Genomic DNA, 24,000 nt, shown 5'->3' with positions numbered 1-24,000 from the left:
TGTGGATGGTAGGACTTCGCAACTTAGTCTGAAGCCCCCCAGCTTGCAAAAGTGACACACAGGCGCTGGGTGCAATATGGACCCAGGCAAGATGGAGCTCCTTCCAGTCTCTCCCACAGCAGATCCTGCAGGACAGGGTCTCCTTCCATCCCCTCTCCAGTCTCAGGGGAGACTGTGGTGGGCAGTAGTGCCCCAGTGCCTGGGGCTGGTCATGGGTGTAGCTTTGCTCATTTCCCCACTGGGAGCCTGCTCTGGTTGAATGACCGCAGGGTGAGCGGCTCTGCAGTGTGTGGTGGATGCAGCAGCGCGTGGCGCTCTGGATGGTGCGTCTGGATGCAGACCAGGTAACACCATGGCAGCCTCACTGGCACGCCCTCTGTGCTGACATCCTGGGCCCCTACCAGCCACCCTCCAGTAGACGAAGACCCAGAATGGCATAAATCAATCAAAACTCATCCCTCGATTTCCCTCCCGCGGGCTGCGCCCCAGTCAGGAGGGTGGGCTCAATAGCAGGGTGCTCCTGACGGCGGTTGGGATGGTGGTGGCACTGGTGGTGGGGAGGACGGAGGGGGAGCGGGGCCCTTATCCCAGCCCTGTGGGTTTTCCCAGCGCTTTCTGGAGGAGAGAGGAGCTTGGGTTGCAGCTGAGCAAGCGGCAAGCGGCACGGAAACGCCAGCTGCAATCCAAGCTGACGAGCTGGCTGCGAGGCGCCAGCGCTCTCGCGCAGGGAACCGGCCGTGAAGGGCACGTAGCAAAGGCGAGCTGCCGGGATTCCCTGTGAAACGCCTCTCCTGCCTCCTCCGGCTCTCGGCATGCTGCTGCAGACGGCACTCTGCTCCGGTGTAAGCTCGGCTCTTTCCCCAGCAGTGGTCCCAGGGAGCTGGGGGCTCAGAGACCCCCTGCCCCTCATCGCCAGGCCCAGGGGCTGCTCCTGCCCTGCCTGCATGCCCTACATGCTGCCTGTCCCTCAGCTGAACGCCTCTAGTACAGAGCCGTCCCCTCCTTTCCCAGGCAGCTGGGATGCAGAAGATGAGCAGCAGAACCAGCTCGAGGTGGCCCTGAGCTGCTCCCGAGGGATGGGACGTCCTGCCTTGCCACAAGTGCTCTGGGTTCGTGGGTTCACCACTGCCGCCTTGCGTGTGGGTGCTGCTCGGCGTGGGTGCCCGGCTGCTGTGGGAGCGGGGAGCGCACGCGGGGGGTGGTGTGATGGTGAGAGCCCACGAGAGCCTACATGTGAGAGGCGTGTGTGGATGTGTGAGTTTCTGGGTTGCGTGTGAGCACGCACGTACATGTGTGGTGTGACTAGTTCAGTGCATGCTGTCACTACACACATGTTGCCTTCTGCATACGTGTGTGTACGCAGGAGCGCCAGCCTGCACAAGTTAGCGGTCATGCCAACCCCGTGTGCTCGTGCTGCAGCACACGCAAGTCTTGCCACATGCGAGGTGACGTGAGGGAAATCACACCTGAAATCATGCAAAGGGAGATCTGCGTCGGTGCAGGTGCAAATCCTTACAGTGGGTGCTTGGGAGGTGTGTGCTGGTGTGCGAGGGTGTCCCCGTGCATGCAGAGAGTCTGCTGCTTCTACCTGCCGGTGGGCTGGTCCCCGGGGGTGCGCCTCAGCCCGGGGACCGGGGGGGTCAGTGCCACGTTCAGCTGCGAGCTGGGAGCGCACATACTGCTGCTATCCCTGGGGCCAGGGAGGGTAGCAGTGGCCGATGGGTGCTGGGGAGACCCCAGCTGCTCCTCGTGGCCTGCTGGCCACCTCCTGCAGGCACCGGTGGCAGTGATGGGGTGTCCCAGCAGGGGAGGAGCTGTGCTCTGGTTCCCTGCACCAGCCCCTGAGCTGCTCTCCCTCCCTGCAGGGCTCAGCTTGGACTTGCTGCATTACGTTCAGTGTCTCCAGGAGATGCTCAGCTCCAGCCACGAGGGACCAAGCCCCACGGCTTTTGAGCCTGTGGCTCAGCATGCATTTGGCATCCTCTGCATGGCTCAGCTCTGCTACCACCACTACGATCCCAGCACCTTCCTGGAATGAGTCCCACAGGACCCAGGATGCAGCACCTCAGGTGCCTACAGCAGCCTGCCCCAGGGCCCGGGGTGGCAGGGTTGCCTACGGAGAGCTGGGCTTCTCGCAGGTGCTGCATGCCAGCCTCTCACTCTGCAGCCGAGGCTATCGGGAGCAAAGCTCCTGGAGCAGAGCAGGCGAGAAGAGACAAGCGTGCACTTTCTGCTCCCCTTTTGCCGAAGTCAGGTAGTTGCTTGGGATTGGGGCTGGCAAGCTCTTGCATTGCACGTGCCCTTAAGGGACCTTGGGGTCCATCTGGACTTACGGAGGTGTTGCCAACCTGACAGCACCTGTTCACAGCAAAAAAACCATCCTCTCTTTAATTAGTTTCCCCGCTTCCTGCCGTCCCTTCTGTGTGCGTGTGTTTGGAGTTGCAAACGTGTGCCCAGGGTACTGCTCACGCCTTAGAGCCTTGACAACTGTAAGGGAATGTAGGCTGCTATTTTGGCCGGAGAACTACATTTAAAACTCACGTTTCATTCCCCCAAGCCCTCCCAGCTGAGCATCACTTGACCCGCCACTGAAACGCAGGGCGTCCCAGGCAGAAACGTGGCAGCTACTGCGGCTGCAGCACAGGACGTGAATGCGTTGTCCTTCTGCAGCAGGGAAAGGGGAGGACAGGACGTAAGTCTGTGCACTGGGGGTTCGCCAGGAGAACAGCAGGAAATGCTCTCTCCTAGGATCGGCGATGGCCTGGCATGGCCGTGGCTCAAAACCCAGCATTTCTACTGCAGCAATCCACTTTACTAGCCTGGGGTGATACGGGCACCACAGATGCCGCCACAAAACTACTCGTTGGTAGGATAAGATCCTTTTTCTCTTTCAATTACAGAGCAGGTTTAGTGCTACTGAGCTTATGAGATCTAGTAAGATCATGACTTGGTTATGCTGTGACCTCATTGATGACCCACTTAAATCCTTGCAGGCTCAGAAAGAGGAAAGGAAATAGTGAATTTCATGCCCAGAAAGGCCAAGAGCAGCAAAGGAGGAGAAAGAAAATGGGCTCCAAGCTGGAACGTCCCCCCAGGATTGCCCTGGCTGAGGCAGGAGAAGAGCCAGGGCCATCGAAGCAGGCTGCAGCCCCATCGCAGCAGGCTGCAGCCCCGCTCGCTGACCAGGTGGTTTTTAACATTTATAGGAAGGCGGTGCAGGAGATGCAGCACCCCTGGGTGCAGGGGGTGCTGGGGCTGCTGCAGATGCAGAGAAGGGGCTGTGCTTCCAGCTGGAGGTGCAGAAATTGAGGAACATGGATACCAAACTGATGTGGAGATAGTATAGAACTGGCCTGATGCCACATGGTGCATGGCTGTTGCAGAGCAACTCCCCCCAGCCTGAGCAGGTCTTTCAGCTGACCCCACAAGTAGCTATGGGCATGGCGAAGCTGGGGAGGGCTGTGCAGGTGGTTGAGTGCTCCCTCCTCAAAGATGTACTGCTACCTCCTCCAGAGCTGTTTGACAAGCTGTGGGACTTGGTCCTCAGCAGCCTCCTGCCACTCTGGGCCACCTTCTGGAAAGCCTGGCTGCAGAGGTCACCCGAGACCACCCAGACACCCCACGTAGGATAGCCAGATTGACACCCCTACTCTGCTTTAGGAGCCCTATAACCCTTGCTGGCTGGCATCCATGCAGCGTAAGGCTGTGGTGGGCCTTTCCCATTGCCCACCTTCCACCGTTGCTTGGCCAAGCTGTAACTGCCGTCACGTAACCAACACCTTTTGGTTCCCCAAATGGCCTGGAATTGGCTGCAGGATCGTTAAGCCTTCCCTTGGTGCCCCTGCTTGCGGGGTGGGGGCTTATTTCTAACTGTAGGGCTGGGTCTGTCACCCTGAGAGCAGAGAGCCACTTTTCCTCTGGGACATGGGAGGGGGAGAGCAGAGCTGGGGCACCAAGCCTTCAGGCCTTTGCTGCTCACTCACCGCACAGCGCCGAGAGCTCAATAGCTCCCGCCGCGGAGATGGACCTCCTTCCAATGGCCCCAAGGGCCACCGCTCCGGTTGCCTCTGCAGCAGCAGCAGCAGCCCTTGGCCCTCTAGGGGAATGATGAGGGGGGGCTCAACTTCCCTGTCAGTAAAGGCATTACCTTGAAGGTCAGCGCACAGACCCCTGCCCCTTAAGGGGCTGGGCAAAAGTTTGCAAGGGGTCAGCTTTTTAAGCTAAAAAGTCAGGCCAAAGAGGGTTAATTTTGTAAGGCTACTGCTGGCAAGCTCAGGCTCTTCTTTTGGAGCATGGTGCAGGAGCAGCTCAACCCAGCATTCCTCTCCTCTTCACACCTATTCTCCAATACCGAAAGGAGACATCATCTCCTGTAGCAGCTATTAATACAGTAACAAAAAAGCACCCCCGAAAAGCGCTTTCCCAATAAGACAGAGCACACCTTCCCCTCCCTGCATCTGGTAGCACTGTGGCCCAAGTGAAACACAGGAGCTGTGCAACACCAGGCACTAACGCTGCTTTCAACTGATGGCAGGAACCATCCCCTGGGACTCCACGCACCCTCTCCAGCATCCCACCAGCCTCATCACAAGGTCCCTGAAGTGCTGGGCTGGGTGTTCTAGCTCTCCCCTGTGCTCAGGTTCCTTGCAGAGATGTTATGAGCATCAGCAGCACCTCTGCATCCAGAAATGGAAAGAAATTTGAGAAAGCACTGAACTGCTCTGCTGCAACATGTGGGAATGCAGGCAGGGTCTGTGGTGAGCAGCAACCTGCCCCACTGGCAAGGTGATGAAAGAAAGGGGCCTGTGCGCCCCTCTGATGGCTGAACTCTTGGCAGTGGGGGCAGATGCCCAGGGACCTTGGCTCACAGCCCCCTTTGCAATAAGCCCTGCTTTAAGCTCTCTGGCTGGAAATAGCATTTACTGAATGAGTAAAGTCTGCAGTCCTGCTGCAACTGTAGCTGTCAGTGGTTTGGTGGAGCAGAGGAGGCTAGTGGGGAGGACCACCAGCCCCTAAAGGCTCCCCATTCCTTCTGCCTTCGAGTCCTCATATTTATGTCAGGCACTTAGCCAAGTGCAAAACCAGCTTCCTGGCACTTCCCAAAGATGAGGAGCCTTAGGGACCACACATGAGATATTGGGCTGGACAGCCACTGAGATAGGGAAGAAAACCCCTTGTCCTCTAGTGATGCCTCCAAGTCCACCTCCCTTTTTCCCCAGGTGAGCTGTTCACTGAAGAAAGAAGTGAGGAGGCTCTGCTCACAGCAGCTATTCACCCTCTCCCCCTCATGCAGACAGCTAAGAAAAGTGGAGGAAGTTTATCATTAGGAGACTGTGCCATTCCCCACTACATCCTCTTCACCAATCCTTACCTATGTGACAGCCATTTCCTGCTCCCCATCCATCAGCATCACTGTGCTTCCATCCCTCCTCCCCCCCTTCCCAAAAGCATGCAGCTACTGCCTCCTCCACCTCGCTCCACAGTGCCAGGCAACCCTACCTGCTGGCGAAATTCATCCCTGTCAGCCTGCTGTTGCAGCTCACAGGGTGAAACCTGCTTGTATCACTATTCTGTTGCACTTTTGCCTCAGCTACCATTTGTGATCTCTCTTTATTTAAGCCAATACAGTATCTAAAATAATGGTGCTTCGGCCAAGAGCTCTAGACATCACTCTAACAATGAAGTCTGAAATGTCTTTATGAGTTGAGTTTGCTGGGTCTGCTGGTGCTCGTGAAAAGCGACCAGTTTAGGACGGAGGCCTCGTCACCTCGAGGCTAAGTGTCCTGCTGCAGGGAGTTCCACACTGCAACACAGCAACAGTTCCCATTCACACAACTCACCAGATCCATGGTGGTTTTTAGGTACATGCTCGTATGTGAGGAGCCAGTAGGCAGCGTGAGAAGGAAGCAGTTGCAAGGAAGTGGTAGGAGGAAACAAGGATAAGAACATTCATCCAAAGCAAAGAGGTGGAGGCTGGGATGATTTTGTTCCCTCCATGCTTCAGTACTGAGGACTGGCTTCAGCACTACCCATTGCATAGCCTAACAAGGCTGAGCCCGCAAGCAGGGTGGGACTTCTCTTCCCATTTCTAAATTATAGCAGCATTTTTAATCAGAGGGGTGTCCTGTGTTCTGCAGTAGGATGGGACTGCTTAGACAAGAGTGCGTGCTGACTTGTGGGGCTGCAGGGACAGAACAAACGCCTCTGCCAAAGCACAGCAGAAAAAAAAAAAAAATGCAGCTAACAAGAAACACCAGGATATCAAACACTCTCTGCCATTTAATGGCTTTAGGATAACACTGTGCCATCTCCCCAAGCTCTCATGGAGCCTCTCAGTGCTGGTCTTGTGGCAAGAACTGCACTGTTCCAGAAGCAGCAGGATCTGCTGCTGCAACTGGTGCTTTCTGAGACTCAATCCCCATATGTCCATGCTGAGAACAGGCAGCATCATTCTGTCAGTGGGATCAGGAGCGGGGTTTCTGCTGATCCCTGATGGCCAGAAGCCAAATGCTCCAATGCAGTCGTTGCAGCAATGTTCAGTGTGGGAGCTACTAAACCTTTCAGATCAGCAGAGTACAATGTGTGCTCTGCATCAAGCGTCCACGTAGCTTGCAGCTTGTCTGCATACAATTGTCCTGCCACCAAAGCATCACAGTTATTTCAGAGTTTACTCTGAGCGAACTCCAGTGCAGTAGTAAGGGCTCCCTGCAGGCCCTTGGTGTTTCCACTGCCCTTAGCGACGATGGGAGAACCTCCTGCCTTCCCTTCCATCTGTGTACAGACAGCCACGGCCCAGTCAGCAGCAGAGAACACGGGGAGGCAATTCTAGGGAAGAGACACAGAGCAAAGCAAGTTTGGACTGTGGAGCACTCTGCAGTCTGGATAAAGAAAGGTAACAACATCCTCTCCTCTCTCAGCCTGGGCCCTCACTACCTGAGGCAGTCATGACTGCGAGGACCGCAAAGGCTGAGCTTACATGTCAATGCTGTGTCCTGCCCTTGGGCAAACATGGCCTGGAGGATCCAGGGATATTTGTGCCCAGCAGAGACTGAAAGCATATCTGGTCCCAGCATGGTCATCTCAGGTCCTACCCCTGCGTGATTAACCACAAACACTGGGCAGAATCCCAGGAAAAGTCTCAACTGGGACCTGCTGAGCAGTGGGTCTGGTCCCCCTTTGCAGGCAGGTTCCCCATGTCTCTACCAGGGTTCTGCTTACCTTGGACACCTGACAGGCACAGAACACCTCACCAGAAGCCTGAGGGCTGAGCAGAAGGACTGATGTGCCGGGAGACTTGTCACACAGCTGGTTCACTACCTTCATTAGGATCTAGGAGAGGCAGGGAGAAGATGGGTCAGGCTACAGCAAAGGAGACCGGCATGCAGCAGAAAACGTGCCCAGCAGCTCCCTCTTACTGTATGCAGCACCTGAGGTACCACTGGGCCAACAAGTAATGTGGATTACTCACAGAGAGGGAGTCAGCTGGGACAGTATCAATGATGACAGGTTGGTTGCAATGTTTTGCTAGCAGGCTTTGTGCCTTCTCTTCAGCCTGGAGGAGGAAACACACAGCACTCGAGGGGCTACAGGTGGCACAGGGTGTGCTGGATGGGGATATATGCATGTAACATACATACATAGGGAATGGAAGTGCTGCTCTGTGGGCTAGAGGGGAGATGTATGCTAGCAGAAGTCAAAGTAAGACTGGCAGACTCAAATCTCCACATGGAGACTTGTATAACCCTCCTTCCTCAAAAGCAAGCAGAGATGAAGCCCTTTCAAAAGTGGAGTAGACAGTGACCCATTCAGTCCCCAGCCTCTCTCCTGGACCTGCACATCACCACATGTCTTAGGAAGGCTCCTGTGGCAAGATGCTCCTACTTTAAGAAAAGGATAGTTCTCACTGAGAACGCTAAGTCACCAATAAGCATTTCCAAAGGGCTTTTAATATAAATTGGCAGAACACAAATGCAGTGGGAAGCCACAGCAATATCCATATGGCTGGGAGAAAGGCTCTGTCCTGCCACTGTCTTACTGCAGAACCTTGCAAAGCCCACTGTCAGGGCCATCTCATCTTCTTCACGCATAAACAGGGAGGTGATGCCTATCTGCCTGTTGGTGTTTGCCAAAAGTGCTGATATGGGGCTCTCCATCTTCACAGGCAGAGACACATGGGGATTTTGCAGGTGCCAAAAGCCCAGTCAGTCATTCACTGCCATTTTAAATGATGGCCCTGGTTAATGCCAGTGAAATCAACCCAACAGAGGGCTTGTGTTGCACTCTGTGTGATTGTACCTGCTTCCTCCTGCCTTCTAATGGGACCCTAGTGACTGAGTGGCTGTGAAGTGTGACAGAGACACCAGGTCCACTGGTGTATGCCACACAGTGCTAACAGCAGGCTGCAAGTTAGTGTGCTGCTGCCACAGTACCTGCTGCACCTCCAGTTTCTTGATGGCCGTGTTGGCTGTTCGCTGTAGCGCTCTGAGGATGGTCTGTAGTTCTTTTCTTTGCCACTGGGGCATTGCAGTGCTAGCCACCACCTGCAAGACAATTTCCTGTGTAAGGACACTAAACTGTACCTAGACATAAACTGCTAGTTCTCTGGGCGATCAGGCTGGAGCCTGGCCTCTTCCCAGACCCTCCTATACCCCTATGTGATCAGGCCAGCCAGTCACTGTGGTGTGTGGCTTTCTCTTTTCAGCTCGGCATCTAAAGCCCGGGAACCCTTTTTCACTGCTTTACCCTCCCCACCACTGCCTTCTCTCACATTCCCTCTGGCAGCAGGTCATCTGCAACAGAGGCACCTAGACACTGGTAGAAATCTTTGTGATCAAAGAGGCAACAGCAGGTAGCAACTTGCCCTTGCTATTGACCATGGTAAGATGTGAACTTGGTAGGGAAGAAGTCATATGTCTCAAGTGTATAGAGCCCATGCTGGGATCTTTCTGTACAGGAGTGTAATCCTTACTTTGGTCAACTGGCCCACTTCTTTAGAAAGGTTCTGCATCTCAGGAATAGAGGTGGTCCTCTGCTTCATTCGTAGGGAGACAGAGTCCACTTCCAGAGCCAAGCACTGGCCTACTTCCCGGGCCTGGAGAGACAGAAAGAAAGAAAGAAAGCTTCAAATGCAGCAACAGAAAGAATGAACAGGGATGGACAAAGCGGGGAGGCAGCAGGGTCATAAACACTGAACTGCTGCTCAGGATCCAGTGGAAGACACCTACAGAGGCTTTAAGAATGACTGTCCCCAAGAGAGTCTGAAACAGAATGTTCCTCTCTAGATTTGCAACCAAACGCTAGAGGGTCACACCCAGGGGACCAAGCTGTCGTGCATTTATGTTTCCTCAGTATCTCGCACCAAATCATCAGGATTTCAATGAGAAAAACTTGGGAGCCCCATTTACATCTTAGTGCTCTTTTTTCATTAGCAAATGCAATCTTGAAACTACTGACTGAAGAAACAAAAGAAACACTGAAACTAAAGAAACCTCATCAGCTGTTCAAGCGTATTTCCTGAGTTCAGCTGATCTTGGTGTATTTCTTATTGCTTCCGCCAATTAATAAAAAAAACTAATACAAGCTTTTTTCACCAGTGACAATCCTTATGGTTTGGAGCATTTCCTCCCTGCCAGATCTTTGTGCCCATGATGGTCCTGTGAGACTTTAGACCAGGACAGCAGAGAGTATACAAGAAAAGCTGTGGACAGCGAGGACTGCTCTGCCTAGCTAAGATACACATCCCTTGTTTCAAGTCACTCCCTTATGCCTGCAGTCTCCCTTGTCTGATTAACACATGTACACAGCTTCTCTTGGGGGCTCTCCAGGTCAGCACTTCCAGCAAAGCACGCAGATGTGCCCTGCAGCTTTTCATTCCTCTGCACCAAGAAAAGCCTTGCTAGGGACACAGATGCACAGGGGACAGCCAGCCAAAAAGCAACAGATTTGCAGGGGTGGTCTTTGCCTTCAGCCTTCCCAGTTCCACTGACAGTGAGTCACTCTACTCTGACTGCAACCTTAAAGGAAGCGGGCAAGGTTGCAGGGCCCGACACTTCCAGATATTCAAAGGACAGAGCAATCTCACGGACACAATAATAGGTTGCTTACTTTTTATACAGACCCATCCAGACCAGAACCACAGTTTAGCAGGAAAAAGACTAAAGAGAAGAAGCAAAAGGGCTGTAAGAATGAGGCCAGAGCCCTGTAATCTAAAGTGCAAATCCAGCTGTGACAGGCAGGAGGTGAGCAGGAGGTGAAACCAAAGCACAAAGGATCACACCTTTAAATACCTACCTGGGGACTGAAATTTATAGTCTAGAGACTTCCTGATATTTTGTGCCAAGTTCTTATCTTGGAAAAGGGTGTCTGAGGGGAGGAATGAAGGTCAAGGAGACAGGAGACTAGGACAGGGGGAGTGGAGGTGAATAGTGAGGTACGGCAGCAGAGCTGAGTCCAGGGGTGAAGGAGGAAGCCAGATCAGGCACAGCAGGGAGGCTCCAGCCAAAGCAGGGGGAAGCTAATTGTCTCTGCAGGAACCTACAAAGTTGGGTCCTTCTGGCATTGCCTTGACACGGCAGAAATCTCAGTTCCTCCTTTCTTACCTGTTTGGCTTGTCCCCCTGTCACTGCAATGACACGGCTAATCCCTTTAACAAGCTGACGCTCACTGATGATGGCCAGATCTTCCACAGCTCCTGTTTGTAGAAGGTGCCTGCAAAGTCAGCAGAGAACAGGAAACAAAACAAGCTACTCTCTGGGAACAGAAATCAGGAAGTCAGCTTTCCTTTTAGACAAATCTCAAGTCCAGCAGCCCCTCCCCAATCCCAACAGCTTCAATCCTTTCCCATCCCTAAAATCCTGACGGCACCCTGTCAGGCAAGAGACAGCAGAGTTGAGACTACTCCAGAGGAACCCTGTGCTCCCTGCCCAGCAGGCTGCTGTCTAATGCCGCATAATAGCCAAGTTCTGCCTTGCTTTCCTCTCCTTTCCTGCAGCAGTGCAATGAATTGGGATTTTTCTCTTCTACTCAGCTGCTACTGAACCTTGTAGAAAGTAGTTTTTTCTTCCAACTCCACCACTCTCTTGTCAGGCCAGCTCACAGACTGGCCAGTAGACTCCAGTCACAGGGTAGTTGTGCAGTCACAGAGCACTGACAACTTCCCCTTTCCTTCTTGGCTATTCAACACTGGATATGAAAACAACTACAGTGTCTCAGGTTCTGTTACCACAAGTAACCACTTCAGACAGCTTCACAAGAATTGATCATCTCCACTCCCATGCAGTTTCTCGTCCCACTACTCCCACAAGAATGATCTCATGACTAGAAAATTGCTCATTTTCAGCTGTATCTGCTCAGAGGCCGATTTGTTCCTGGGTTTTTTTGTCAGCATTGTCCTAAGACTGATTAACTCTTCTTCTACGCTCATTACTGCTAAAAGCAGAAGAGGGCGAAGATAATTAATTAAAATAATCAGAGCGGTCTCAAGATCTCACAACCGTCTCAGAGTATCCTGCTAGGTCCCCCGCCCTCCTGCAACCCCAAAGCCAAAGCACCGTAACTCTGGTGTGACAGGCCACACATCCCTTTCCCACACTCTGCTGGTGCCCTGCGGCTTCCAGGTTGGTTTCAGACTATGAAGCAAGGAAAAATGCTTTGCATTTCACTAAAGTTTTCTCACCCTGTCCTCACAAGTTATTTCCGGTGAGGAAACTTAGTTGCACAGGGGCATGGAGTGGAGCTTGCAAGAATGTCTCTACCTCAGCCACCAGTGCCCACAAACACACCTTCTGACTGCAAGTAAAAGTCACTTACGTCCCACAGCAGAGCTCCACAGAGGTCTGCATTGCAGCCTCAGAGTCGCGGGCCAGCACACTCTCCACAGGGACCCCCAGGGACACTATCCTCACTGGATCTGGATACCCCTGACAGAGGAGACAGGGATCAGCAGCTAACAACATGGTCCTTCAGGGGCACTTACAGACTAACTACATGGCTTCAGGTGTCTGCCTCATTTTTCCCCTCTTCTAGAGTAGCCCCAGAGTCAGGGGCAGCACTACTTCTCCCCCACAACCAGCCAGCACGGGGAAAAAGAAACAGTTGGGTGACACTACCAGCTTTTGGTCCAAAGAAATGAGCAGAAAGCCTATGCCTCACCAGCCTCCACATTTTACAACACAGTGTCCTGAGATCTCATCTCTGTCCTATTTTTCTTCCTGAGTTTTGGGAGTCAATTCCCTTGCAGAAACCTGTTGCGTCAACATCTCTTGTGACCCAGACGATTCCTGCTGAAAGAGAAGGCTCATGAAGATGTGTGCTGCCATCCTGTCATACCTCATCCACCGCACGGAGTCCCTGAACTCTTCTTGCCAGTGTGAGGGGGACCTCAGCCATATGCACAAGCTCATTTCGTTTGATCACATCCTGGACCACTTGTTCCACTTGCTGCAGCTGCTCCACAGTCACAGGGCCCTGAGGAAGTAAATCAGACACCTTCAGGAAAAGCCTCCTGAGAGGTACAGAACAAAGGAGGGAGAACTGGGGCAGAGCCCCCAGGCAACTCAGCTTGGGCACACCACTCTCCCCCTGCGTCTCATCTTCCCTACTTGTAAAAGGGAATCATGAGCATCATGACCCTCCCACCCCCTCCTCCCATGAGGCATAAGGACTTTTGATCCAAGAGCATCAACCAAACTCTTCAAGAGAGATGCTGCAATGAGTGAGAGGTTACCAGGGCCAGTGCTCAGCCTGACCCAACAGCTTTCAGTTCCCAGCTGCTCTCACCTGGATGACCAGCACAGACATCAGATATGTGCCACCACAGCCAAGCTGGTGAATCTCTCAAAGACCCCTTTACACTACTCACATCAGTCCCATGACCCCTAGCCTTGCTAACTCCTTTCCCTTCTGACCCCCATTCATCCCCTCAGCAAGCCCTGCTCAGAGTCAGGTCAATGCAAAGCAGAGCCAGTCACGTCCAGAGGGCCAAGTTTCATTGCTCAGATAAAACGTGACCTGTCTCTAAAGGAGTGATTACGGTGAGAGCAGAAAAATCCCTGGAGAGAAGGCCAGTACTGGGATGTTGGTACTGCTGAGAACACGAAAACAGAAGTCCAGAGTCACCTTGGTATCAAAGTCGAAGCGCAGCCGCTCTGCTGTCACATGGGACCCTCGTTGCTCTGTGTTGTCACCCAGGACGTGGCGGAGCGCAAAGTTCAGCAGGTGGGTAGCAGTGTGGTTAGTCATGCAGGCCAGCCGCTGGGCCTGAAAGTGCAGACAAGTTGGCAAGGAGTGCTGGTTCTCCACAGCTCGGGGGAGCAGGGGATGGCATGAAGAGATAAGGGAAAGGCTGCATGTGAGGGGATGGGAGAAGATGGGGGGGAAAACAATGGGTAGTACAGCTGTCAAATTAATTTCTGACACAGGGCAGATCTAACTTCTTTTCCCATGGGATCACCTCTGTAAAACAGCAAAGGTTAGGCTGGATACTTCTGGACAGACCAATGGCTCATAGAAGATTACAGAGTCACTTGTGACGTCTCCTTCCCACTGCACATCACGATGAAAAGCAGTCTCAGCAATACAAGAGACAAGGCTCTGCTGTGCCCAGGTTACTCAGGACATCACAAGACTCTCAAAGCAAGGCTGGGAAAAGGTTAAGAGCAGTGAGTTATCACCTCATCCACAAAGAGCTGCACTTGGTCACCAGCACGCAGGGTTTCCACAGCAGTGACCTCATGGATCACGTAACCACCACAGACACGAACTGACTCTACAGGGAAGAGTATGTCCTGAGCATAGAGAGAGAAAGACGAGTTAGGACACACGGAAAATCCAAATACTTGTGCTAGGTGCCTGCTTGATCCGACTGGGAAACACAACGCCCACTGATCCCTAAAAGACAGGGGTGGGGTGGGAAAAGCAGGGAGAAGCTTACTGTGAATGTAACCAGAGTGCCTCAGACCTTCCCTGCACCCAGCCACTCACTGCACAACATGTTGAGGCTGTCAGCTTGCAGCGGAGGGGCAGTAACACCACCCATGCTGATAAATTTTCCTAACAAGGATGCTTGTCCACGAGAAAATGGACAGCAGCTGCCAAGGCACCTGTCTCAGGCATCCAAGGTGCCATTTCTGCCTCACTGGGCTGGCAACAGAAACTTGATCCCCGCTTCAGCTTGGGGACAAGTGCTGAGCAAGGCACTATCACATTCTGCAAGGCTAAAAAGGCAGCATCAATGCCCATGGGTGATTCTCAAGAGCTGGAATACAGCAAGGAGAAAAAGCTGCACCCCATGTAACTTCCCAGGAGAGGGTCAAAGCTCTCCCTCTGGCAAGGTTGAAGGAACATGCTGCAGAAGTGGAGGTCCTCCCTGATGCTTTTGGGAGGGCTAAGAGTTTTTGTATTGGGTCTCAGGCTGGGCACTGCTTGCAGCCATCCAGGACTGGCCAGAGACACGTTACTCAGCTCATGGACTCTCTGAACGTTGATTGCCTTCTCTCTGCATTGCAACCCCAGCTGGCGAGAGTGCAGCACATTGAAGGGAGACCCAAGAAGACTTTACAGTCTTCCCCAGCAAGACAAAATTGCAAAGGGCTGAGAAAGACAACCAGAGCTGCAAGTACACCTCTGAAGTTACTGCTGCTTCTCCCTCACCCCACCAACCCTGATGCAAAGCCAAAGGAACTGTCAAGAGTCAGCAGCTTGCAAATTAAGACAGTAAAACAGCCCATCACTTGGGGAATTCTGCCTGGCCTCAGTACCCATGGTGGCCTTGGGTTCAGGCAGCAAAGGATCTTACCTGCTGTCCTAAACGTATCATGTAGCCTTGGTCAGAGGCTTGTCCACCCTGCTCTGCATAGAAGTTAGTCCTGTCCAAGATGACACCACAGCGTTGCCCTGCCCCAACCTCCTTCTGGAGAGACTGATCTCTGTACAGCATCAGGACAGTGGCCTGGCATGGGCTGAACTCTATCAGGGGGAAGAAGATGGCAGCCATTAGTGCATACACCCTGTCAGATTGCAACAGGAAAGGAGGGGTCATTTCCCCATGCCAACCCTGCCAACATCCAGTCTATACTGAAAGCTGGTACTTTCCTTTGCCTTGATAGGAGAAGAACAGTTATGGGCAGAAAAGACAAAGGATCTGTTATTTGGAACTAATTCAGCCCTCACTTACCTAGTGACAGACCTGCTGAGTAGCAGCTAAGCAGGCAGAGCTGCCCAATCTGGCTCCACATGAGCCTGATAGAACAAGATGTGGCACAGACACATTTGCATCTTGCTATACTGCAAGCTTGGCAAACCTGCCTGCCTTCTCTGACGTGATGACAGATTTGGTGAACAAGGGATGACAGGGATGTCACCCTCCTTGATGCAGCAAGCTTCTAACATGCTCTCCTGTAGGCTCCTTGAAGCCAAACTTGGGCAATATGGACTGGACAGGTGGACCATAAGGTGGGTGTATAACTGGCTGGGCAGCGGGCCCCACAGAGAATTGCTCAATAGTTCAATGTTCAACTGATATTCAGTTACTAGTAGAGCTGCTTGGTGGCTGATATTAGGGCCAACGCCATTTAACATCTTCATTAATGACTATCCACAACAAGATGGGATGTACCCATATCCTGCTTATGTATGGCAATGAATTGCTGGGGACTGGTTGATACATTGAAGAGCAGGGCTGCTTTTCAGAGGCATCTCAGCAGGCTACAGAAATGGACTGACAGAAACCTTGGGGTCCTCAGGAGCAAGCTGAACACAAGTCAGCAGGGTGCCCTTGCAGCAAGGAAGACTGACTGCCTGCTGGGCTGTATGAACACAAACATAGCCAGCAGGTCAAAGAAAGCAGTTATTCACCCCTATTTAGCATTTGTGAGACTACATCTAGAGTACAGGAAGTTCTGGTTGTACATAAAGAAAAAAACCTTTTCACACTAAGAGTGATAAAGAACAGGGAACAGAGAGGCTGTGGGATCTCTGTCGTTAAAGATACTGAAAACTTAAATGGACAAGGCTCTGAGCAACCTGATCCGACTGTGAACCTGATGTTCCTTTGATCAAGAGATTGGACATCCAGAGATCCCCTCCAACCTGAATTATTCCGTGATTCAGAGACTGAGGAGGTGGCACAGTTCTAGCTTGAAAATTTCAGCCAATGTCACTGCTGGGCTTTTATCCTCCATTGTGCTCTTGCTGTAGTGTATATATAGCTTGAAGTGCCTCACTTTCTGCTTAGTGTGGGTTGCCACCAGCACACTGGGTAGGAGGGAGCTGGCTGTACACAGCTATCTGTAATTGTTTGTGACAGCCACACCACCTCTTAGTCTCTGTGGTTTAGCGTTATGCTTTCCCTAGAGCATCAGCAACCTCAGTTACCCTAAATGATAAAAAGTCTGCACTGGCATCTAGTGGTCTGCCAAAGAAATAGCAAGTGCACGGCTTTAGACAACTACCTAAACCCTTTGCATTATCATTCTTCATTCTCCCTAGCACTCACACCCAGAAGCCTAATTGTTGGGGACAGACTCATCTCTAGTAGAAATCAACAGTCCCTGCTTCACCACTACACAGTAATACCAGCCCAGAGCCCTCCTGGGGACACACCAACAGCAATAAGAAAAGCACCTACTTCGGGACAAGGTACAGGGGCAGAGAAAAGATGCAGCAGCAAGGTGGACAGGTTTGAACCACAAAGTACATGTTCCGCATGCATGAGGTTAGGCAGTAAAAGCAGTCTTGTGATGGATTGCAGGGCCCTCAGGCAGAGCTTGCCTTACAGACGGGACCTGGCCACTTACCGTACTGCCCGTCCTGCCCAAGTGTGTAGGCGTACTTTGGAGAGTCATCAGTAGCAGGCACATCATTGCTCCGCAGCTGAGCCAGCGAGTGCACATCAAGGCGCGTGTTTGTGTCCTCCAGCTGTCCTGCCTGCGGGCCACCAGCCTTCCGCTATAGCAAAGCAAAGGCACAGTTAGACGGGAGATACCTGGGGGCACTCAAACCGATAACTGGAGCTATAAGGCTAGGAACAACTTCTTCCACCTTCCTGGAAAAGGCTTGTTTAGATCCAGGCTGATGGAGGTTACTGCTAAACCAACCCCATTCCTTCAAATCCCACAAGCACTCAATACCACCCTGTCCTCAGGAGAGCAAGGCCTTGAACAGATTACTGCACAGGGGGGCAGCACAAGTCTTGCAGCACTACAGAGACCAAGATTTTGTAAACTCTTCATAAATCACTTGCTGTTCGGGCCGTCTAAACTGGCTCTGCTTTGTTGAGGAGTTGGACTATGTGACTGACAGAGGACACTCCTAACCTATATAATTCTATGATAACCTTCACTCCAGCAATGGTCAACATCATAAAACACTTCTACTGATCTGAAGAGAATCACCAGCCAATACTTCTCAGTCCCACACTCACAAGCAAAGACATTCTGACCCCACTGCTGTTTCAGACCCTCTTCCCCTTCAGGGAAAAGGCACGTGGCCCTGTGGAGCATCCAAAGAGCCTCAGCAGTGAGAGGAGTTCTGTCTCCATGCTCACAGGAGAGAGGGAAGGCTCTGAATTATTCTGACAAGGCAAGTCTCCCTCTTACCTTTGCATCTTCCAGAGCAAGTTCGTTAAAAGCAGCTGAATCCAAACTGATTCCCTTTTCTTCAAGCATCAAGTCAATCAGATCCAGAGGGAATCCCAAATTCCCATAAAGAGACCAGGCTACTTCAGCTGTAGGACAAAAGGAAGGACATGAACTCTATGTGAACACAGAAAGCAAAGGCATCTCAAGATTTGCTTGGATGGGACCAATCTAGTGTGTGCCTTGGTAACTGGATTCACCTGTGTTGTGTGCAACTGCACTGGTAATGGGGAAGGGAAGAGAAGCCATGCAGCTCTTCTTGTATGGGACTGAGGATTAATGATGCCCCACGGCCCCATCCCCGCTAAAATTCAGTGCGGCACATCCAGACAGGCAGCTGCGCTGGTTGAGTCCTGAGCTCCTTCTTTCAGCTGTGTCTTGTAAAAACCTAGTTAATCAGTCCATAAAGCAGCAAGGGAATGTTTCTAACTTGCCTGGTGCCTAGTTTGTTGTGAGAACAATTGCAATCTGGAGAAAGGAGCAACCATCTGCTCCTCTGCCCAGGGCTAGAAGGTCACTGAAAACGTGGGGGAGGCAGACATCCACCAGTTTTGACTGCAATGCTTGTGAGGACCTGGCTCGAACCATCTTTAAGCACAGCTTGTCAGAGGAGGGAGAGTCACCTGGGAAATTTGTGGAGGGCTCCATCTGCTGCACTGTCCGCTCAATGATGCGCCTCCCACGCTCGAGGGAGGACAGAAAAGCTGCTTCGTTCTCATTGATGATATCCATGATCTGCCCAAGGATCAGAAGAAGGGTTAGCCACAACACCTCAGGGAGTTCCCCAGCTCAGCTCAGCCCTGCTACAGTCAGCTCAAAGCAAATCAAGCAGGTGTCTAACAGGGGTACTGTGTCTGCTTAAACCAGCCTTTTTTTTTCTGTAAGTATCCATCACAACATGGCTCCGATGCATTACCAAACAGTGCCAAAGTCATTGTGCCTCCTATCACCATTCCTGTCAAGGAAATATTGACTATCCACCTCGGGAAGGCTGGAGGCTGACAAATGCTCCCTGTCAGATATTCATGTCTGTGACCCAATTAAAATTGCATGGCTGGAACAGCCAGAGAAATGGGTCATCACAGTTGCTGTCAGCAGAAGCAAGCCGGGACCAGCCTTAAATCACCAATTCACTTTGGACAAAGGGTACCCAGGCTAGGACAGGCCGTACTTGCACTCAGCAAAAGAGCTACCCTAGCTTTTTAGAGCAACAGCTGCCTTATACCAGGACAAGCAGTCCCTGGTAAGAATCTAGTAGAGCTCCCACAAGGAAATCTGCCACAGATACTGCTCGTGCCCAGGATACAAACATGTTCCCAGCACATCTCAGCCCACCCATGAGAACATGGTTATGGAGGAGGCCATGCAAACTCCTCCAGCTAAGTCCCAAGGAAGGGCTGACTTCTGCCCCTGAGAGCAGTGCCTCACAAAGATAACAAAAGATGGGATTTCTCTCCAGGGGATTCCACATTGCTCACCTGGTCTGCATTCTTCGTCAGCTCTGGATAAGCATCTCCCTGTGGAGTGAGCCTCAGTTAGTGATAACATCCTCAGCGTCTTCCTCAGGGGAATCTCACGGCATGCCACAAGCATTATAGAGGTTTCTCAGGCAGGTGAGCGTGAAGGGAGCCCCAGCGCACAGCTCCAGGGACAGCAGCACAGGGGAAGAATCACACATGGACTTACAGCTGCCATCTCCTGGCTATCTCCCTGTGACCCGCCTCTGCTTGTCCCTGCACAGCATCTCTTGGTAAACACATCCATTCATAATAGGAAGAAAGCATTGTCTTTTACGATGCTGTTAGTACTCAGAGGGACCAATTTCAGATGGCTTTAACCAGATACGACAGCTTGGAAGCCACTGCCCTCAGGAAACAACAGGGTGCACTTGCATACGGTTACACACACACACTTGTGCTGACTGTACCACTGGTCACACTAGGCCCCCTCCCTCCCATCACAAATGATCAGGAGACAAGAGATTTTTACTGCTGTGATGCATAGCACCAGATACACCCTCCTGAAGCTCCTTTACATCCAAGATTGTCTCCTGACAGTGTACAGGAAAGGGACGCGGGGCTGAATAGGACACGTGCGATACTCTTTTTCCCCCAAGGCAGCAGTTTTTACTCACCAGCACTTCCACTACGGTAGGCACCAGGGAGGCCAGGAGCCCAGGTGGAGCGCGAAGGACTTCAGAGCAAAAGCGGACAGCCCTGCGCAGGATCCGACGCAGCACCAGTCTGAAAGCAGGGCAGGATTTGCCAGGCAGCCATGTGAGCATGCCTGCCCAGCTCCCACATCCAGCACAACCCCCCACAGCTCCTCTGGCCTGATCTATCAACACAGGCCAGCTGCTCCCCACACTCTACATCTATTCAAGGATAAGCCTGCAGATCAGAACCTCTTCCAGGCTCTCACCTTCCTGCCTCCCCAAAGCTCATGCACTCCCTATCTTCGGCTCACACCAGAACCTCTCCCCTGGCCGTCCATATTGCTTTCTAGACCTAACTCCCTCCACCCCGTGCCATCTCCTTACGTCCTTACTCTGCTCCGGAGAGGCCTGGGTAGACGCCATCTGTGATGCACACGCACAAGGTGCGCACATGATCTGCCACCACACGGTAGGCCATATTCACACGCCCAACATCAGCATCCCCGACCAGACCTTGGTATCTGGGCCCCCGCAGCCCTAAGAGAAAGTAAGGAGATAGATCAGCAGAAATTAATGGCTGCAGAAGGAAAAGTTTCAATGCAAGAGGCAGACAGCTACACCTGACATCATGCTTCTCAACTACCTCTGAACCTTGTGCATCTAAGATGTACTCATTAAATCCTTCCAGAGCATTATATACCAAGACTTCCATACCTAAGACAGGTCAGCCAATGCCCTGGCACTGAGGAATTTAAGAAACTTTGGAGGAAAAATGGATCAGCAGTGCTGATATCTCAGCGGATTTCCAACCTGGACTTCTCCCCAGTTTCCCTAGAAAACTGCTCTGGACTTGGCTGGACATACCTCCTGTCTAAAAATACCACACAGTAACATGTGTAGAGAATGCTGTACTGTGGTACCAGACATGCAGTCCGCATTCAAGGAGCTTTTGCTCAGCTGTGACTCTGAGCAGAAGCACCATCACCTTGTGAATGGCATCCAAGATGGGAGTGAAGAGATCTGTGTCGTAGTTGGAGCGTTTGTTCTGCAGAACTGTCACCAGCCTTTCCAGGCCCATTCCTGTATCCACGTGGTGCTGTGGCAAGGGAAGCAGATTTCCCTCCGCCTCTCTGTCAGCCAGCCAGGAAAATTAAAAGGCAAAAGAGAAGCAAGGGTCAGTTCAGGGCCAAAGAAAAGGAACAGGTGAGTCAAAGAGAATGGGAGAGCGACAAGGGATGGAAATAGCAGGTGACCCAATAAAAGGAAGCTCAGGGACAAGACTAACAGCAGCCTGCCTTGGTACTGTCAGGCAGCCAGGATCTGACCATCAGATAGTCAGGACAGACTGCAACGCAGGGAAAAAGGCCTTCCCTCAACAGGGACCCAAGGCCTTCTCCTCCTTCTGCAGGTTTCTCCAGGCTGCTGCAGATCTCAAGAGACCTCTGGGATGCAGCAGTGAGGGAGAATAGGCAGCAGAGGTTGAAGGAGGACAGGACAAATAACGCAAAGGGGATCAAGAGCCACACTGGACACATCTCCACAGCTTCCCTCTTGCTCCTGTACTGCCACCTCCTGGAAAGCAGTGAGATGTCTGAAAATATACATGTATGATTTTGGAGCCAGATGAGTGGGAAAGGCTCTGGAGTTCAGACCAGATGCCTGGTACCTGCTATACTGCATGAAGACCAGGTTCCAGATCTCCACTACATCGGGGCTGCCCTGGTTCACCAGTGCCGCAGCATTTCTGCCACCACCCACGTGGTCATAGTGGATCTCCGTGCAGGGACCGCAGGGACCTGTGTCCCCCATCTCCCAGAAGTTGTCCTTCAACGGAAAAGGAAGCACGTGACTGGCAGGCACCCTGGAAAGGCAAACAGAGGTGGCAGCGCTGGGGCATGCACACAAAGCACATAGTAGCCTAGATCACAGACAAAGCTGGAAGGGAGGAATCCTTTCTGACTACTACAAACTCAGTAATCAAACACATTAAGATTCCTTTGCTTCTGTTCACACAGAATTATTCTCCTTAGCAGGAACAAGCTGGACCAAACCAGACAGGATCCTACTCACTGCCTAGAATGGCTGGCACTCAGTCTGGCTCCTGCTGATGGAGACAGGCTCTCCACTGGGTCTGTGGAGCCGCCTTCCTCCTGGGAGGGAATTCCAGCAGAGCTAAGACCTGATCACAATGGACAAGGCTGAACACCAACAGTGGCACAGAGCTGGCTGCCTTGGGTTCAAAGCCCACATACAGCCTGGAACAAGCTCCCAAAGCACAGCAGTGTTCTTTGCAACAGCTTCGTCCTCACACTGAAGCAGCCATCGCTAGCTTTCAGAGGAGAATGTACTCTCTGCAGCTCATGATGGAGAGGATGCAAAGGCTCAGAGATCCTTCACACGCTTCATCCAGGCCAGCCAGTCTTAGGTACACAGCCACCCAGACTGCTAACATCTGAGAAACAGCTTAAAGGTCAAGTGCCCCAGAGTGCTCAGAGCCCAGCTGACTTTTAATAGCCCAAACAAACCAGAAACAAAATGAGTTTAAAACACAACTTTTGGGCGCTACATCCGATTCCCATCAGCTAAAGAGCAAATGGGAGACTATGGAGACTGAAATGTCAGCACCTGCTGCTCAGAACCTCTTCTCGAACACACTTACCCCAGGTGGAGCCATACGTCCCTGCACTCCTCATCTGCGCTCAGCCCCAGTGAGGAGTCTCCGCCAAAATAGGTGACATAGAGACGATCTCTGGGGATCTCGTAGACCTCTGTCAAGAGCTCCCAGGCCATGCTACATGCCTCCTCCTGAGCAGGCAGGGAACATAAACGAAGCACAGTAATCCAGGATGCATAGCGATGCAGGAAGGCTCTTCAGAATGGGAGTCAAACACCAAAGAAGTTCATTTCAGTTGCTCTCTCCCTTTCCAATTTTAAGGTGCATTGCAAAGAGCATGGTGAGGGTCAGGCCAGTGAGACAGCTCACTGCTGCCTGTGGAAAACTGACCTTCCTAAGCTGTTGGGAGACCCTCAGGATCACAGCATGGTCTACACCCACGTGCTTACCAGCAGAGTTACACGGATTATTTTCTTTCCAAGGAAAAAAATGTATTCGCTAGCAAAACAACTAGCATCCTTTACCCTTCTCTTTTCAAACTTTCTAGCAACAAGCATCAAATGAACGGGAAACATCGTTTCACTGTATTAAATGGTCAACACTGGCATTCACACAGAGAACTTTGATTTGTACGTGTTGTTCACAGCTTTGAAAGGCTGAGCACTTGGAGAGTCTGCAGGGCCCATTTAGTGATTCAGCACACCAGCTGACTACCTCTGCTCCAGGCCACAGAGCTCCCAAGAAGTAATTTGGAGCTTACCAAAATGCCTTCTGCAGACAGTCCTATGGCACCACACCACAGCTCTGAAAGAAAGGCTTCATTTCCCCCTGGAGAGGGTTCGCTCCTATCGCCTCACCTTAAAGTAATCCCCAAAGGACCAGTTCCCCAGCATCTCGAAGAACGTGTGATGGTAAGTATCTCGGCCCACATCCTCCAAGTCGTTGTGCTTCCCTCCCGCGCGCACGCACTTCTGGCTGTTCACCACCCGCCGGTGCTGTGCCAGCTCGCTCCGGGGGTGCACCGTGCCCAGAAAAATGGGCTTGAACTAGAAATCAAGGCAGAGAGACATCCGCTATGGCCAGATGCCACCCAGCGCTGGAGGCTGTGCCTGGGGCTCCTGAAACACACACACGGCGCTACGAGAGGCGAACGGAAGGGCAGCAGCGCGGTAGGCCCACGCGGGAGCCCACCCCACCGTAGGAGACCTCCGTGAAAGGGGTCACCCCAAGATGGGCCGCGCTCCTCCGAAGACGCAGAGGCCCCGGGAAGCCGGCAGAGGGGACCTGCGGGAGCGGGCCGCAGGCGGGGACAGCCGGAGCCCCGGGCCGGACGCAGGCCGGTGGAGGCGGGGGGAGCACCTGGTTCATGCCCGCGTTGACGAAGAGGAGGCCCGGGTCGCCGCGGGGCCGCACGGGGGCCGAGGGCAGGCGGCGGTGGCCGTGGCGCTCCTGGAAGAAGCGGAGGAAGGTGGCGCGGACCTGCCCCGCCAGCGGGCAGCCGGCACCCCCGCGGCGGGGGCTGCAGCGCCAGCGCCACGGCACCGCCAACAGCAGCCGCCGCCGCAGCCGGCCGGCCGCCGCCATGCTTGCTGAGGGCG

General features: G+C 52.5%; 1 protein-coding gene across 1 annotated transcript; it reads right to left on the bottom strand.

Moving 5' to 3' along the window:
• Window positions 1–6,267: 6,267 nt before the first annotated feature.
• Window positions 6,268–23,986, bottom strand: AARS2 (alanyl-tRNA synthetase 2, mitochondrial). The gene is given in 23 exon segments (XM_050893073.1): window positions 6,268–6,825; window positions 7,219–7,329; window positions 7,469–7,552; window positions 8,430–8,540; window positions 8,969–9,091; window positions 10,599–10,707; window positions 11,809–11,918; window positions 12,328–12,465; window positions 13,117–13,257; window positions 13,671–13,784; window positions 14,795–14,964; window positions 16,794–16,944; window positions 17,595–17,722; window positions 18,257–18,368; window positions 19,112–19,150; window positions 19,768–19,876; window positions 20,181–20,310; window positions 20,313–20,325; window positions 20,774–20,918; window positions 21,455–21,649; window positions 22,448–22,593; window positions 23,260–23,448; window positions 23,762–23,986. Coding segments are annotated over 23 exon segments (2,958 nt in total). The 3' UTR covers window positions 6,268–6,660.
• Window positions 23,987–24,000: the final 14 nt, after the last annotated feature.

Source organism: Gymnogyps californianus, chromosome 3 (genome assembly GCF_018139145.2).
Source record: "Gymnogyps californianus isolate 813 chromosome 3, ASM1813914v2, whole genome shotgun sequence".
Taxonomy (NCBI): Eukaryota; Metazoa; Chordata; class Aves; order Accipitriformes; family Cathartidae; genus Gymnogyps; species Gymnogyps californianus.
The sequence above is the reverse complement of the archived record's forward strand: the minus strand, read 5'-3'. Positions and strand labels throughout refer to the sequence as shown.